This window comes from Alosa sapidissima, chromosome 16 (assembly GCF_018492685.1).
Source record: "Alosa sapidissima isolate fAloSap1 chromosome 16, fAloSap1.pri, whole genome shotgun sequence".
NCBI lineage: Eukaryota > Metazoa > Chordata > Actinopteri > Clupeiformes > Clupeidae > Alosa > Alosa sapidissima.
In genome coordinates, this window is record NC_055972.1 from 8,525,345 (window position 1) to 8,542,604 (window position 17,260).

At 42.7% G+C, this 17,260-nt stretch overlaps 1 protein-coding gene across 3 annotated transcripts; it reads left to right on the top strand.

Moving 5' to 3' along the window:
* The first annotated feature begins 182 nt into the window (after nt 1–182).
* On the top strand, nt 183–3,280 carry rps24 (ribosomal protein S24). 3 transcript variants are annotated; one of them, XM_042064845.1, is made up of 7 exons: nt 183–276; nt 1,157–1,222; nt 1,336–1,545; nt 1,784–1,897; nt 2,054–2,056; nt 2,572–2,590; nt 3,202–3,280. In XM_042064845.1, exons 1-6 carry the CDS (start codon nt 274–276, stop codon nt 2,575–2,577), a joined length of 402 nt encoding a protein of 133 aa, XP_041920779.1. In that variant the 5' UTR covers nt 183–273; the 3' UTR covers nt 2,578–2,590; nt 3,202–3,280. The 3 variants fall into 3 exon arrangements, with proteins under 3 accessions (XP_041920779.1, XP_041920780.1, XP_041920781.1); XM_042064846.1 differs by lacking the exon at nt 2,054–2,056; XM_042064847.1 differs by lacking the exons at nt 2,054–2,056; nt 2,572–2,590.
* Nucleotides 3,281–17,260: the final 13,980 nt, after the last annotated feature.

Consider the following 17,260-nt stretch of genomic DNA (forward strand, 5'->3'; position numbering starts at 1 on the left):
TAAATATTGGTAGACTATTTACGTTGATAATTGAAATTTATTTGTGAATCGTTTCACTTCTGCAGTAGGCTAGTCACATAAATTGGTTTTGATATAATGTAAATATTTTTGTGTGGTGATAAATAAATGATTTTTAAATAAGTGACGTTGGGCGTATTTATTTGTTTTTTACTCAGGCAAATAGTAAGCAACCCTTGCCACGATTCAGGCATTTCATTGGGCGCTTGCTGGTCCTCCTTCCTTTTCCACATCTCTGAGCGAGCCGACGCCAAGATGGTGAGTTTTGTGGCAATAAATGATCATCAAAATCCGTTGTTATCGGAAACATCCTATTATCTTATTCGAAGTTAATAAATGTACATGAACCCTATCCGTATACGAGTAATTCTATGCATGAATTGAGATGATAATTATGAGTTTAGTGCCAAATGTTTGGTCCTAATAACAACGGTGGCCTTCTCACAAGACTGCTCTACTAGTAGTGTTCGAAATATGAGCGAATTAGGCCGTAACATAGTACCTACAATGCGACAGTTGCGTTCTTTTTGTGGTGTTAACCAAATAAATGTAATGTAAGTGAAATAAGATGTGAGTGTGGCTGCACCGTTAGTGGTTTCTGTCTGCTATACACTTCCATCCTGCTAGCAAGTGTTAGCTAAATGGCTAATTAGCAAGGTTAGCCCATTAAGAATGATGTGCGTTGTTCCTGGTTGTGATTGTTTTATTCAGTGCTGCAGAATTCAACAAATGTACCTTTGGCCGTACCTACCTTATCACCGTTTGTGTATCACTGTTTGTAGTTGTGCGAGGTTGGCTGAAGTTATCTTTACAGCTTTCACAGGCATTATACCAGCTAATGTGCCATGCTATCCAATAAGTAGTATGATCTGAAGCGTAACATATCGATAAGCTATGGCAACTTGGTAGACCACCTAGGATAATTTCCGAATGTCACACACAGGAGAATGTAGAACGTTACGTTTTTAATTACGTGGCTACTGTAACTGAACTTCAAAATGTCACAATGTTACTATTCGTTTGACAGTAACAAACCTGTTTAGGTGGCCTGCTTAGTTTCATGGCTATGATGGATTGAGTCCTTTTTTACAGTGTGATGGAATGTGACTGTAGTGAAATAATGTGTCTTGTTTTTCAGAATGACACAGTAACAATCAGGACCAGGAAGTTTATGACAAACCGCCTGCTCCAGAGGAAGCAGATGGTAAGTATACCTTCACGTTGTCATCTGTGTAAAAACCCTGAAAGCTCTGTTGTGTAAGATGGACATCACTGTAATATGTGAAGGTCATTAATGCATGAATTCTCTTTCAACAGGTTGTTGATGTCCTGCATCCAGGCAAAGCAACAGTCCCCAAGACTGAGGTCAGGGAGAAGCTTGCCAAGCTGTACAAGACCACCCCTGATGTAGTGTTCGTCTTCGGCTTCAAGACTCAGTTTGGTGGTGGCAAGACGACTGGCTTTGCCATGGTTTACGACTCATTGGACTACGCTAAGAAGAATGAGCCCAAATACAGATTGCAAAGGGTATGATGACTGGCCATAAATTGGGTCATTGCAGGGGTGCTCTCTGTAGTGTCATTGAATTGTGTTTCTAACTGCAGTGAAATTGAACACATGGAATTTACCCATAATCTTTGGTTCATCAGATAGAAACATACCTAGTTTTATTAGGTATAACATTACCTTTCTTGCCATGGAAATACTGCCATGGTGACCCTCATGTTCTCTTTCTAACCTGATGCCATTTGTTCTCCTTTAACAGCACGGTCTGTATGAGAAAAAGAAGACTTCCAGAAAACAGCGCAAGGAACGCAAGAACAGAATGAAGAAGGTCAGAGGAACCAAAAAAGCATCTGTTGGTGCAGCTGGCAAGAAGGTAAGATGCTCTTTTTCATAGAACATGCCATCTGTAAGCCATTTTGTTGTGCTTGCCATCACATTTTTAATTAGCAAATCTAGTTTCTGTTTCTTTGCCATCTTAATTTGCTCTTTGTCATCTTTCTCCTTTCCCAAATCTTGTTCTGGACAATAGAAGGTAAATGGTGTTAAGAGTGGAGTAACTGCTTTCCACATTTATATTGGGGTGATGTCCCATGCTAACATTCCAAAAACACCACCTACTTTAACCCTAGTTACTGACCATATGTCAGTCAGATCTGCCTTTGTTGCGGTCAGATCTGTTTCCATTGTTGTGCAGTGCCAATATTCTAATGTAACACCACTTTCATTAGTTATTCAGTACAGTACATTGTATTGCTTCCATAGACCAACTCAAGTGGGCAAGGCTTGAGTCTTCATATTAGATGAGGATGGTATCATTGCAGGCCTTACTTTATTCAGTCTTAAGAGTTGTTCTCTGAAGAGTGTCTAAAGAGTCTAAAATGTAAGTGATTAAAGTTAAGGCATTGACCTTTTCATGAAAGCTAACAATAGCTTTCCTGACCAGGCATCAGAGAGCAGCTCTTAAGATGGCTTTTAATATGATCAATTCAAATGCTTAATTTATTTTCATCTTTTGCTTTATTTTTTGCCTCCTGCGGACGTTGTCAGAAATGAGGTGTCTTTCCAGGTAGAGCGGAGTTGGCATGGTGTGCTGATTGTTGCACATTCATGTCCTGTTCAGTTGAAATCAAAGCTTTGCATGTGATTTATCCCTTTGCTAGTTTATCAGCAGTGTTTTGAAGAGATGTTCCTGTCATGTTTGTCCATATGGTGCACCCCAGTTGGCTGTGTTAAACACAGCGACATAAACGATAACAGCAACATTACAAATGTCCGTGTCGTACACTGACTAAACCGAACACTAAGTTCAGAGCATGATCTATTTGCTCTATGTGTGTGAACTCATGGGTTGAATTTGAAGTGAGGCAGATTAACAAGCCTCTGAATTGCATGGCTTCACAAGACTTACCCCCATCTTGTTCTGTCCCCACTCTTCAAGCCTGGAGTGTTCCTGACTTGCACTGGTTTTAGAGTTCCAGGTTGTGAACTGGAAATGCTACAAAGTGTGTTTCTAGTCTTGTGTATGTTAACCAGATCCTGATTTCCTTTGTGATGTCTGTAGTTATCCCTTTCTAGTTCCCTTACCTCAGCAGTAGTGGAGTTGCTGGTAGGTTGGTCTTCTTCTGTATGTGCTTTTACCTTCCTAACAAGTTGTCCTTTCACTTTCTCTTTCTACAGTGAGACCGTCAAAGGGGAACCGATCATCCTGGAAATGTTCTTGTATATTGTCATCAAATAAAAAAGGAAAATTTCATAATCTTGCCTTTGACATATTTGTTTTGTGTAATATTGGGTAATAGCAATTCTGTAGCTTTTTTCCTTAACCCAAAGAGGATATCGCTTCAAGAGAACACATACTCATATTTTGTGCGCATTTCCTGACTAAGTTTTGTCTTGATTTTTCTTAATCAATGATGCAAGTTTCATTCATTAGCATTTGAGTGCAGTGACTTCAATCAGTCTAGCAGTACTGAGTGAAGGAGACAAAGCAATGAGGGCAGTTTTCTGAGACTGAAACCAATTTAAGTAATCCTTTAAATTCCACTGTTATGCCTACCCTTTTTCCTATTCCAAGATGGGTTGTTGATTGCATATAAGGAACACATTAGGCTATAAAGCTAGAGCTGTTTGTGTAATGGGTGTAGTACTTGATTGGCAATAGCAACTTGGAACATTACTTGATTGCACATTGAGATGGAAAACCCTAATTTCTGAAAGCTGTGCGTTAATGTTATGGGAAGCACTTGAATGCTCGAGGTGTATAGTGATGTGTTTAAAAACTAGATGATTATATCAACTGATCTGCATTTGTACATGTAGGCCTATGTGTTTAGTGGGAGTGATGTTAGGTCTGTATTTGGCCACATTAGTATTTCTACTTCTGTGCATATTTATGGAAAACATGCAGTTAATTGGACAATGACTAGTTTATTCCTCAAATGTCAAATCTTCACTCCTATAATACTGAAATGTCTGAAGATGACGACTCCTGCCAGAATGGTGCTGCAAAAAGGTACACACCAACTTTGGAATATGCTTACCTGTCCTCCAAGAGGATGCATCCCTTACTGCCATTGACACTGCAAAGTTGTCTGGCTATCAACGCTGCAGTTTTGAAGAATTCATTCAGTTCAGCAGTAGGAAATTAAATGTTTTCATTTCAAATGGCATTGTGTTACATATACTGCACAAATACAATGTTTTGCACAAACATTACTGTAAGAACTGCAGTGTAATCAGTAGTTTTATTGTTAGGACACTCCTCTCTTTGTGATTGCACTTTCCTGTATTTTCACCCACTAATGTTTGCATGTGGATGTAGAATGTTTTTTCTTTGCTAGTTCGAAAATATTGGCAATGGTGTAGGCCCTCAGAACTTCAGAGAATGGCCACTACTAAAACAACCGAGTCCTGCAACATGTCATTCTTGGCCATGGGTTTACTTCATGGAATCGCCGCCTGGGGGCGCTGCATACTCAAGTAATGACGGAAATAGCGCAGCAGGTCATTGACGATCACACACACCGTTCATAAAACACTTGGAGACAGAAGGGTGTTATCACAACATGCTGTTTTTGACAATGCGCCACAGAATAGGGAAAGCTGAAAAACACGTCCAACGTTTAAACATGTTTACGCTAAAATGGCGGTAGTCACTCAGGGTCTGTTCTCAACAAGACAATTATTTTGAATTTAATCTGAGGAGCACCGCAGGTGGTTCATACCGATCAGCAGGAGAGCGAGTGGAAGACACTGAGAAACGTGTGCAGACTGCAGAGTGAGTAGGCTTTGCTGCTGTCTGCAGTTGTTTAACTTGTCAAAGCATTGCCTTGGTGCCCTTCCATCTTTCTTGTGATTTTGTCAATAGGGCCTATCTTTTTCTTCCTTTCTTTCTTTTTGTTAATAAATTCAACCACGGGTCAATTATCATTTCTATAGAATATGCAACTTTTATTTGAATGAGTTTAATTTTGGTCACATATCTGGAATACTTAAAAAACGTTTTGTGAAGTAGCCTATTTCATATTTTATGACATTAAATGAACCACTATGCACTAAGCCACTCCCCTCCCCCATCTACTAGGACACTCAGAATAGGCCTACCTCTCATTTCTACTGCCCAAGTATTCAGCACTCATCAAACGTGTGAAACCAACAGAAAGGACGATGAAAGTGTGGCCAGAGGGAGCTGTTTCAGCACTTCAACAGTGTTTTGAAAACACGTCCTGGAAACTGTTTGCCACTCAGGTCACCCCTGACTCCCACACGGACAATGATTCATACGCCGCCTCCTTTCTGGGCTGTATCGACTCCCAACATCAACAGTGTCACCACACACAAACGGTTTACAACTTTCCCTAGAAGCCATGGATGAACAGTGAGGTCAGACTCCTGCTGAAGGCACGAGACATCGCATTCAGACCAGGTGATGCTCAGGCCTATAGCTCATCCAGGGCTAACCTGAAAAGGGGCATCAAAAAGGCCAAACACAACCACAAGTTAAGGATTGAGGATCACTTCAAGAACAATTCTGACCCTGTGTGCTTTAGATAGATAGATAGATGGATAGATAGATAGATAGATACTTTATTGATCCCCAGGGGAAATTCAGTAAAACCACCTTTAAAACCACCTCCATCGTGCCAGTGCCAAAACACTCCACTGCAACAAGCCTTAATGACTTCTGTCCAGTTGCACGCACCCCGATCATCTTGGAGTGCTTCGAGAGGCTGGTCCTGGCCCACCTCAAGACCTCACTGAACCCCTTCCAACTCGCCTAATGTCAGAACAGGAGCATGGAGGATGCCACCTCTATGGCACTTTACTCTGCCCTGTCCTATGTGAGAATGCTGTTCTTTGACTTTAGTTCAGCATTCAACACCATCATCCCCTCCAAACTGATCACCAAACTCAGTGAACTGGGCATCAATACCTCCCTCTGTAACTGGATTCTGGACTTCCTAACCAACAGACTTCAGTCTCTTAGGTTAGATAATCACACCAACTCAACCATCACCCTGGACACCGGTGCACCACAGGGATGTGTGCTGAGCACTCTCCTTTACTCCCTCTTCACCTACGACTGCACACCTGTACATGGCTCTAACACCATTGTCAAGTTTGCAGATGACACTACGGTGATTGGTCTCATCAGTAACAACGATGAGACGGCCTACAGGGAGGAGGTCCAGCACCTAACATTGTGGTGCACTGACAACAACCTGGCTCTCAACACCAAAAAGACCAAAGAGCTCATTGTGGACTTCAGGAAGTCTAAAGCTGGCACACACACCCCCATTCTCATGAACGGGACTGAGGTGGAGCGTGTCACCACCAGTTTCAAGTTTCTGGGTGTCCACATCTCTGAGGACCTCTCTTGGACCCTCAACACCCCTACTCTGATCAAGAAGGCTCACCAGTGTCACACACCATCTTCGTTCTTTCTGAGGAGACTAAAGAAGGTCCATTTGTCTCCTCAGATCCAGGTGAACTTCTACCACTGCACCATCGAAAGCATTCTCACCAACTGTGTCACAGTATGGTATGGCAACTGCTCTGCATTCGACTGGAAAGCACGGCAGAGGGTGGTGAAAACTGCTCAACGCATCACCGGTTCCTCACTCCCCTCCATCCAGGCGCGCAGCATTATCAAAGACTGTTCTCACCCCAACCACAGACTGTTCACCCCACTCCCCTCCAGGAGGCGTTACAGGTCTCTGCACCAGAACCAGCAGGTTCAGAAGAAGCTTCTTCCCTAAGTCTGTCACCCTACTTAACTCTAGCTCTGCATCCCGGTGACAACCAACCAACTAAACTCTGCACAATGACAAGTTGAATCTAATCCATTTAGGCGTAATATAGATTAAGCCTAAACTATCCTGTATTTAGGGTCCTTCTACAGAGTTCACAAGAAAAGGTTATGTGTCAAGTTTTGAAACCCCAACCAGTTAGTCTGATGCATATGCCCTTCCATACGTCTACGTATAAACAAATGCAGAGGCCTCAACAGGTAAGATAACCACTTCCAACAAATGTAACAAAACACAACGGTTATAACTTTTTTAAGTGTAATAATAACATAATAACTGATGAATTATACAAACATAAATTTATTTCCAGTTAGCAATCATTGCTCTTGCATGAAGCTTATTATTGCATTGCTATCTATATCTATCTATATTGCTATTTAGGGGCAGCCATTTACCAGCGGCCAAGCAGTAAAGCTGCATAAACATCCATTGTGTTTCTTTTCTTGTTCCATATGGTGCAGTTTTGAAATTTGGCATATTGTCCCTTACGAAAACTATACGAGAACTATAGCTATATACTATAAAATGTCTACAATAGTTCTGTAATGTATAACACTTCTATGATATTCTGTAAAATATACTTACACTGTATGTTCCTACAGTAAAGTCTTAGTATGTCCTAAAAGAGCTACTGTAAACCACAAATATAATAAAAGTCAAGAATTTTTTTTAAATATAATAATCCCACAAATACCGGCTTGTTAAGTGTAAAGAAGTTCTGGTTAGAGTTACTGGACTGCCGTTTGATTCCCATCATGCAGCCTCTACAGTGAGGTACTATACAATAATATCCATTTGATTCAACAAGTCTGAGCCTCTCCCTCCAGCATAGACCAGTCACTGCACATCAAGCAGTCATTTGTGCCTTCAAGTCTCTAGCAGCAGGCAAAGCATGTCCTGATGATGTACCTAATTGTATGTGCAAATAAACCCATTATATTCTCACAAAAATCTGTTTAGTTTTGTCTTAGGAACTAATATTTAATGATATTCAATGTTAAATTGTCATCTACTGGAATAGATGTCATCAGATGTCATTGTCATCTAATGGAATTCAGATGCGGGACTCCACCCTGACATGCTCTAGCACGATTTACCAAACAACTGCATGTGTTTTCATTATGAGTGAACAAACACAGCCTTGATCTTTTGTCACCAAACTGACAAAGTGGCTCTGAGTGGGTGGGTAGAGAGAAGAAGCCGCGGTAGCAGTTAAGGCAGCTGAGGAAGAGCAGGAGAGCTGCTGAGAAGTCCGCAGTCTTTGTGACGATGGGAGGTTTGACATAAATGGAGCTTTCAGCTGAGGGACTGGGAACAGATGGCGTTGGAAAATGAGGCTCCACTCCGCAGTGCTGACGTTCGGCTCCCAGGGGCCTTCACATTCTCCTTCCCTCACTCACTTATACGCTCAGAGCCAGAGCAGGAGGATGGGCCAGCCAGCTCATTGGACCACGGCTGTGTTAAGCTGTCCCATCCCATGGAGAAAGACGCAGGGAGAGGAGCTGTTATTATGCAAGGCTGGAGGAGCTGGGTAGGACGGGTATCACCTGGGTCCTGGCAGCTATTCAACCTCTCCCAGACAAACGGAGCAGATGGTGGGGCCACGGCCGCCCCCTCCAGAGGCTCCTGTGATTGGGGGGGGGGGGGTAGATGCAGAGAAAAGTTAGCTGCTACTCCCCTCCCGAGATCGGGCACAATGTTCGACTGAGGACTATATCAATGTCAGCACACCACAGTCTGTGTAGAAACTCAAACTGTGTGTTGGTACTTGGCCAGCAAAAAGCAATGAGAGGGCCTCTGTAATTTGGCTTTTGTCACTTGATGTGTGTGCTGGAAGTCGCTGTAGGTTTTGATGTCCCTACATCAGATTCAAGCCGAGCAGCGGCACCACTGCAGAGCCGAGAGCAGGGTGATTGGTTTAACCTCTGGGCCAGAGATGGTGCACTCTGCAGTCCCTCTCAGGGATGGTGCCTCTGGGTCCACAGCAGCATCGCTGGGACATTTACGGGAAGCTCACAACCATGACTGTGCTGCAAATGTTCAGTCATGCATTATCATTTCAGCGTGTAATTGCAGGAGAGATCATTTCTCATCTTAATGCCTCAGTCTGAAATTGAGTTGGTTGTCCTTGTCTGCTGTTTTTCAAATGTGTTTAGAGTGTGTCAAATTCCGTAGGTTGATAGTCAGACGAATGAAGCATTTTGTGTTATTTAATCAGGCTGAATCCTTTTGTGTTATTTAATCAGGCTGAATCCAACATCCATGTTATTGTCATAACCTACTCAGAATAGCTGACAGCCAAGGGGCTACTGATGACTGGGTGCAGAAAAGGACACTGGCTTTAATGGTTCATGTGCTTTTGCTAGGTGATCTGAATGGGCAGGACACTGTGACTTGACCTTAGCATTATCTTGCATGCAAATCGCATGATGACTTTAACGTGACTTGTCATACACATCTTAGTAGAAAGCCTTTTTCACATTTATTTGCAATCTAATGACAGAGCTAAGTTGAACATCTATGTATCCATCAGCCCTAACTACACAGGGGTTGGATTTCCACTTGATTAATAGTGTGATGTGGCTTGCGAGAGTGGTACAGAGCAGAGCAGAGGACAGTGATGCTGGGAGGTCTTCCTCCCTGTCTCACATGACCTTGTCATTTTTTATGTGGAGAGAAAAACACAGCTGTAGTGAGTGGTGATGTTGGGGATATGTGTGTGTGTGTGTGTGTGTGTGTGTGTGTGTGTGTGTGTGTGTGCATGTGCGTGTGCGTGTGTGTCGTGTGTGTGTGTGTGTTCAGGGCCAGGAGAAGATATCACGTGCAGAGCAGCAGGAGCTCGGGTGGGTGGGATAATCTCTGAATAAAGGCAGCCCTCTCCAGATGGATTTCTTTCTCTTATCTATGCAGAGGCTGTTTCCTCCTCTGGCTGTGACTGCAGACATCTGTCACTTACCTGCTGCAGATTATCTCCGGGGTAATCAGCAGGGCCGGGACGGCCTGAGAACGACTCAATGAGCTGCACAGCTCAGCTCTCCAGCTCCCTCACTGACGGGCCGAGCTGCACAGCGGAGCTCCGCGAAATGAGTTTTCCGCCGGCTGTAGTGAATGTTGGCAGCCAGGTTTTCTCTTTAGCATGCCTGCTGCGTGCTGAAATGGCGGGCTTGCAGTTCTCACCTGTGATCCACTCGCCCCCCCCCGCTGCACTCCCCAGGCCCCCCACATCCTGTTCCTGCTACTGTAGCTGCTGTTATGGTCCTTGCGTGTGTGGGATTGAGGGAGAGAGCGGGCCCAGTGTGTGGTGCTGTAGGAAGATGTAAAGATGATTGGGTTGAGCAAGTGTGCCTGCTAGTGCAGTGATGAACTCAATTGTGACTAATTGTGATGTATGAAAACATGGAAACTAAATCAAAATGGCCTGCTGAAACATATATTATCACAGCTTACATTACAGCAACATTAAATCTGGAACTACATATAAAAAAATCTCTTTTTTCAAATACACTCACTGCTGTAGTATTAGCTGCAGATGTGGTGATGGGGTTGCAGTGGCAGTATTTGCTCCATGCGCTTGGGAATGCAGATCCACCCACTCCTGCATTAGCATCCATAACTCATCTTAATGGACGGCATTATCACTGTTGTGTTACAGCATTGTGTCTTCTCTGTGATTTATTATGCATGTGTGTGTGTGTGTGTTGCGTTGCCATCAGATGTCAGGTGACCACTACCCTCCACCCTTTCCTACTGTTCTGTGACAGCAGGGGGAGCCACTTAGACAACATAAAATCCTTACACCAAGAGGGCTCTTTGAGACTCAGGGAAAGGGTTTGCAGTGTAGATTGATTACAGTGTAGTCTTATTTTGCAAGTAAGATCTAAACACCTTGACAGTGGAAAGAGGCTTTAAACCATAGACTGTATATACAGTCTATGCTTTAAACATTTAAAGCACCATACTACATTCTGTTTCTTATATTGTTGAATACTGTTACGATGTCTAATTATCAGATTATCACTTTGATTTGTTTTTGTTCTGCTGTTACCACATTTTGCAGCTGGCCAGTATGTAAAAATAAAGGCTTTCATACCGAGCTGAAAACGCAATTACACACTACAAATAATCCTTTCTGTAGGGTTCTGCAAATATTCGTTAGGTCCCCTCCCCGGCATTAAACTCCGGATGTGCCATGCATTTTGAGAGCCAGGCAGGTGTCATTACTGCAGTTCATTTGCAAGGTAAGTGACTATGGGATGTGACAGCGTTGGAATTAGTAATGCGCATGGGCTGTCATTTTTATCAACAGTGGCCTGCAGGGAGGATGTGATTAAATGGATATTCCACCCTCAGCATTAATACCCTCTGCCCCACATTCATTTCCATTTACTTACTGGAGCAGAGAATGGGGGGAACCTTCCTATTGATTGTGAAGAGGAGGGAGGCTCATTCTTCTTCTGACACCAGTGGGCCACAAATGGGAAAGTGTTATGTGTAGTTGATAGGAAAACCTGTTTAAGGTCTGTGTTTTTCCTTCATTCATTACATTACATTTACAGACCAGATGTATTAATGGACCATAAAAGTAGACTGCGAGTAAATTTTCTCAGCATAGCTGGCAACAAAGGATGTCTTGAAGTGCTGTGACTTAACAAGGGTAGCTTGAGAGAAATTGAATTTTACAAGTGAGTGTTTCTCATTAGTTGGCCACATTTTAATTTGGCTGTTTATATAAATAATCAAGTGAAGTACAAAATGAACTGGAAGAGTAAAATCTGTTTTGATGTACCATCCTTGCTGGATTTACAATAATTGTTTTGGACTATTTTTAGTAGAACTGATAATATCATAGGTCATGTGGTAGAAGAAATTGTTCTCAAAAATACATAATTGCTGATTTCCAACATAGCCAGTTGGCTGGGTTTTACCTGAAACGGCATCATCATAATGCTAAGGGCACTAAATAAATCAATGCTTATTAACCATTCTATCTCACTACTGACTTCTGGTGGTGTTTCTGACCACTATAGAACAAAGTTATCCAGCTGTGTCCGAATGTTTGACAAATTCCGGCCATAAAGAGCAATCAACGTTTTAACTCCAAGATAACATTATCTGGACATGAACATGTGTACACTTCAGTAGTGCACATTTTCTAGACCACTGTGGCCATTACTTACACAGACATTGCGTTCATGTTTAAAAGGTTTGTGCGCTCCAGGCTTGTGTGCAGTAAAGCTCTTGAGCTTAGCCTTGCAGGTAAAATGGGAGAACAGGAGCAGACGAAGCCAACGGTGAACGACTGTTAAAATATGAATGTGAGGACAGGAGAGATATATGAGAGGTCAAACACTTTACTGCTGACCTTGCGTTCTATTATTCATAAGATAATATTCAGAAATGTCGTACCTAGCAATCAAGCTGTTGTGTTGAAAATATTTGTGCTCGTAGCAGTCTTTTTCTTTGAAACCAAAATAAATCTAATTTTTACTTGTGGTCAAAACATGGGTGAGACACATGGGAATTGAACCCTGAACCTGTCTGACCATAACTCTTCTGCCTTAACCACTGAAATATTTAACATGCATGACACTATGATTTATGTGCAAGCAACTCACAGGTCACCCAAGTTTCAGACCTTTCGTCAGTGGAATTAAAAATCTGAACTAGCAGACCTCACAGCACGTCTGAAACCACTGCCAACTCTCTGCTGCTGTTTCAGCTTTTCACTCAGCAACAGACGAATCCTGCTCTTGCTTAAGTCATTAGAGCTAATATTTAAATGTTAACACATGATTAGGTGCTCTTTATACAAGGTATGTTAATCCATGCCATTGAAATAGATAATAAGATATCTTAAGATAAGATTTAGATAGGGTTTGCTCCCTTGGACAATTCTGTAAGGACAAATTTAAGCGCTACTCTTTACTTAAACTTTCCCAGAAATTTGAGTTAGAATGTCAGAAGAGCACCTTGTGCATTCTTAATGGATCTTAAATGTATGCATGATTTCTTGCCTGCAGGCGCTTCTATTTCAAGCGCCACAGCGGATGCACTGAATCCCTATGGAGGCCATTTGTGTCCATGTGAGATTCCGTTTGAAAGTGTACTTTTTCTGATGCCAGCTCCCACGTACTGCTCTTTATCTGATCCGTGCAATGATGTGTCTGCATGGTGAAATTGGTTTGATTGCACTGTTGGTTGACTTGGTAGACAAGCTGTACCTCATTCTGTTAAAGAGCTGCACGGCAGCAATCACAGGCTGGATTTCAGGCTCTAGCAGTGGATGCTCTGTTGTGGCTGTCATCAATGCCAGGTGAATGCACCAAACCCCACCACAGTAGACACACACCATTCTAAGCTATCTATGTGCATGGCATTGTCTCCCTGCCTGTTGGATGGAGGCTGGCAGCGAAGGGGGACATCTGGTGACTAATATGCTCCCATGTTAGCTGTGTTCTCTGAACAGCAGCTGTTGTGCAAGATGTGGTGAGGGTGAAGAATGGACAGAAGGATGGGCAGCCCTTGTTTATGTGTTTGCTTGTGTGGTCAGATCCTGGAGGTTATATCAATATAAATTGTAACAGGAGAAATGATTGATGAGGGGGAGATGTGGATTAGTAAAATACAATTCACTCAGACACAGAAGTAATCACTTGAGTTCAGAGTCTTGAGTGGGTTCAGTCTCTGTGCTGACTCCAGTAAAGGTTGTATCAGCGATGGCGGGGAAACGTCACTTCCGTTGATGTTCAAAAAACAGCTAACAGAGAGCTAGCTCGCTACTCCCCTCCCCCTCCTTCCCGCGCAATTGAAACTCTCCTGAACACGCATCTCGTCGGTTTGGAACACTTTATTTTGCCTTTGAGTGGTTGGCAACACTTGCTGGTAGCAAATGTTTTTGCGTGCAGATCTCAGAGCCTAGGCTGCCTACAGAGACGCGTTTTTTTTTTTTGACGACCTGCTTATGGGGAAGGCAGCTATAGCGGATCATTAGGAAAGATTAGATGAATGTGATAATTTATGTTTGGGCCTTTTTTGGGCCTGCAATCGCTGATACAACCTTTAAGCATAAGGACACTTTAAATGCATATCTCATTGCATCTCACTTTGCTATTTTGTGTCTGATTCCTACAGATCACCAGGCCTCTATCCCTTCTCCAAATGCATCTGAGCACAGCAGACAGGGGATAGACCCTGCCATACAGTGCGTTGGAATAGTGGGCCTTGTCATGGAGTCAACTGAAGTTAACCTCTCTACATTCCCTCCTATTTAGCTCCAAGTATGACTCATTTTTTCCCATCTGCTATGTGAGAGTATGTGGAGGCCAAAACTGTTTATGACACTCCAGCCCAGCCCAACTAGGCTGCCTGTAAGCCCCAAACCCTGTCCCACTCCGGCCCAGCCCAACTAGGCTGCCTGTAAGCCCCAAACCCTGTCCTACTCTCAGTGATAACTGGGGAATCAGTCACTGGACATGCACACAATATGCATAGTCATCGCAGAAAATAGCACAAATGACTGTTTGAACTGTATTCTTTGGCATGGGGATGTGTTCTTACTCTGCCATTTCAGCTTTTTCTGCAGCAAGCATAAATAGCCAAACCGTATGCACATAAAAGGAAAAATTATTGACTCAAGCAGTCTGCTACCCACGCTGTTCTTTTTATTTTTAAGCATCTTTTATTTTCCTAAATTATTATTAACCATTCTATCTCACTACTGACTTCTGGTGGTGTTTCTGACCGCTATAGAACAAAGTTATCCAGCTGTGTCCGAATGTTTGACAAATTCCGGCCATAAAGAGCAATCAACGTTTTAACTCCAAGATAACATTATCTGGACATGAACATGTGTACACTTCAGTAGTGCACATTTTCTAGACCACTGTGGCCATTACTTACACAGACATTGCGTTCATGTTTAAAAGGTTTGTGCGCTCCAGGCTTGTGTGCAGTAAAGCTCTTGAGCTTAGCCTTGCAGGTAAAATGGGAGAACAGGAGCAGACGAAGCCAACGGTACCCATGGGGTAACAGCACTGCATGCTGGGAATACAGACATCTTGGCAGATAGGGGGAATTCAGGCACTACACTAAATGAGTTGATATTGAATGTAATACTGCTAAACACAAGTGTAAGGAATTGAGATTTTGAGGAACACATGTCCTTGCCCATTTGCATCGTAAGCATTTCTGTCTTGTCAGATGTTGTTCCCCTACTTCAAAAGAACAAACTGGCTCATCCACACTTGAAAGGGAGAGCGTGCTGGAAGTGGTTGGTGTATCAGGAGAAGGCTGGCTGGTTTCCCTGTGTGCATCTTACCATTCAGACCAGCAGTGCTTTAGCTGTCATCAATGCCAAGCAGTCAGGGCTGTGCACCATCAATGGGTTTGCTCTAGCGTTGCGCTTCACAGAGGAGCCTGCGGGAAACGTTACGCTTCTAATGTCTCCGATTCCATGTTCCTCAGAAAACTATTGATGCGCAGACTCCATGGAAAAGCGAGAAACAATATCACAAAATGTTATTTTGGTCCTTGGAATTATTGGACCACAACTTTCCTGACTGAATCTTATTGGTGTCAGTTTTTGCAACACATTTGATACTCAGCTTCTGAAACATCAAAATAGCATTAACAAGCATGAGCACAGTTGTGACAATCACAATATATCTTGTGCCTTAATACTTAAATGTAATAAACTTTAAATATCTGATATCAATTAAATGTTGTGTTGCATCAGGCTTTTGGACAAATTATGCAGAAAGGATGGCTACATATGTAAAGGTTAGCACAACCCACACAAATTATGTTAGTCTCATATTTTGATTTAAATTAAAAGAACAAGCTAAGAAATATAAGTACACTTACTTACTGTTATGGGGACTTAAATGCATGATGCTTAATGCTTTATTACCCATGGTATATTTAAATCCTCTTGCAAAGCTATTATAGTCATGGACAACAGTATGGAAATGGGGAGCAGACAGATCAATGCACTGTGTGTGAGATATGAGAAATATAAATCTATTTCACATATAAATACTGCTTTGTTGTCAATTCACTGTGGATTAAATCAATGTATTCCAAAGAAAATATTTGTTTTTCCATTAATTACATAGATATTCACTGGTATCATGTACATCATATAGGGATCTTGTGTCACACATAATTAGAAAACAACATTATTGCATCATATTGTCTGTCTCGTTAGCACACACACACACACACACACACGCACATGCAGTGTTATGTAAGTGGGGATGAGGCAGGGTATGTCAGACACCAAACAGGACGAGGACCACAATTGCGTCACGTTCAAAAGTTTATTTAAGGGTTGGGGGTTTCAGGGGTTCCGGGGGGGGTACAGGAGTTCCAAGAGTCTGCGTGTGTGTGTTCCCCCAGTAGCCGAACAGCGAAGGCAGGAGCTGGATGATCCGGGAAGTCCTGGGGGAAACACACACACAACAGCAATTGAAACGAAGCAGCAGTACAGTCAAGGACTAGGCGGTATTCGTAGAAGAGGGACGGAAGGCAGGTCAAGATTACCGGGGCTGGAGAACACAGAAGTAGTCGAGCGGGTCCGGGATCACAGGCAAAGAGTCAGAGGCGTTTTCAATAAACAGGCAGGTAACTGGTGCTGGTTGCAGAATATCTGACAAGTGTGGACTGAAAAGCAAGGCTTTATAAAGAGGGCATGATGAGTGGTGAATGCAGTGCAGCTGGTAGGTAACGAGGGTGAGGCAGAGCAGAGCAGGAACAGGTGGAGGTCATCAGACTTCAATCAGCACGTGTTACCAGGCAGAGAGAGAGCTCATGACAGGGTAGGGGTAAGCAGCACACAGGGGCTGGGCCGGCGTGTAAACAGCTGCGGTGTCAGTGCAGGGCACAGTGCCAGCAGGCCCATCATGTGACTCCATCTGGGCATAGACAAACAGGGGGCCATCTTATAATAGACTCAAAGTGCCTTTAAGCCCATTACATTCAGTCAACATCCAACAACCATCCATGGCCACTCAAAATGGCACCCAACACCAGTTCTAGTTCTACCTTCAGCCTACCACCATGTCTTGTCCACAGTGCTTTGTGAAGGGGAGTTGGTCCTTAAAGTAATAACTGAACTGTCACAGACTGCTGCTTGAACTGTCCACTTAAGCATTATTTTCACAGTGTCTCCATGAAGTTAGATAGATAGATAGATAGATAGATACTTTATTGATCCCCAGGGGAAATTCAAGGTCTCAGCAGCATACAGACAACACAAACACATTCTTTAACAGCAGAAAGAGTAATTAAAGTATATAATATAAAAACACAACTAAGCAATAAGGACAGTAGAAGATAAAGAATATGCTAAATATACAAAAATACAAATTATACGAACACTTAATCTAAATCAATTCTAAAAACAGTATCCACATAGTGGTGATTAATCA

Bases quoted from the DNA above. Each gene is read 5' to 3' on its own strand.
- rps24 (XM_042064845.1), top strand. The intron at 1,223-1,335 runs GTAAGTATACCT...CTCTTTCAACAG, and splicing joins TGCTCCAGAGGAAGCAGATG to GTTGTTGATGTCCTGCATCC. The intron at 1,546-1,783 runs GTATGATGACTG...CTCCTTTAACAG, and splicing joins CCAAATACAGATTGCAAAGG to CACGGTCTGTATGAGAAAAA.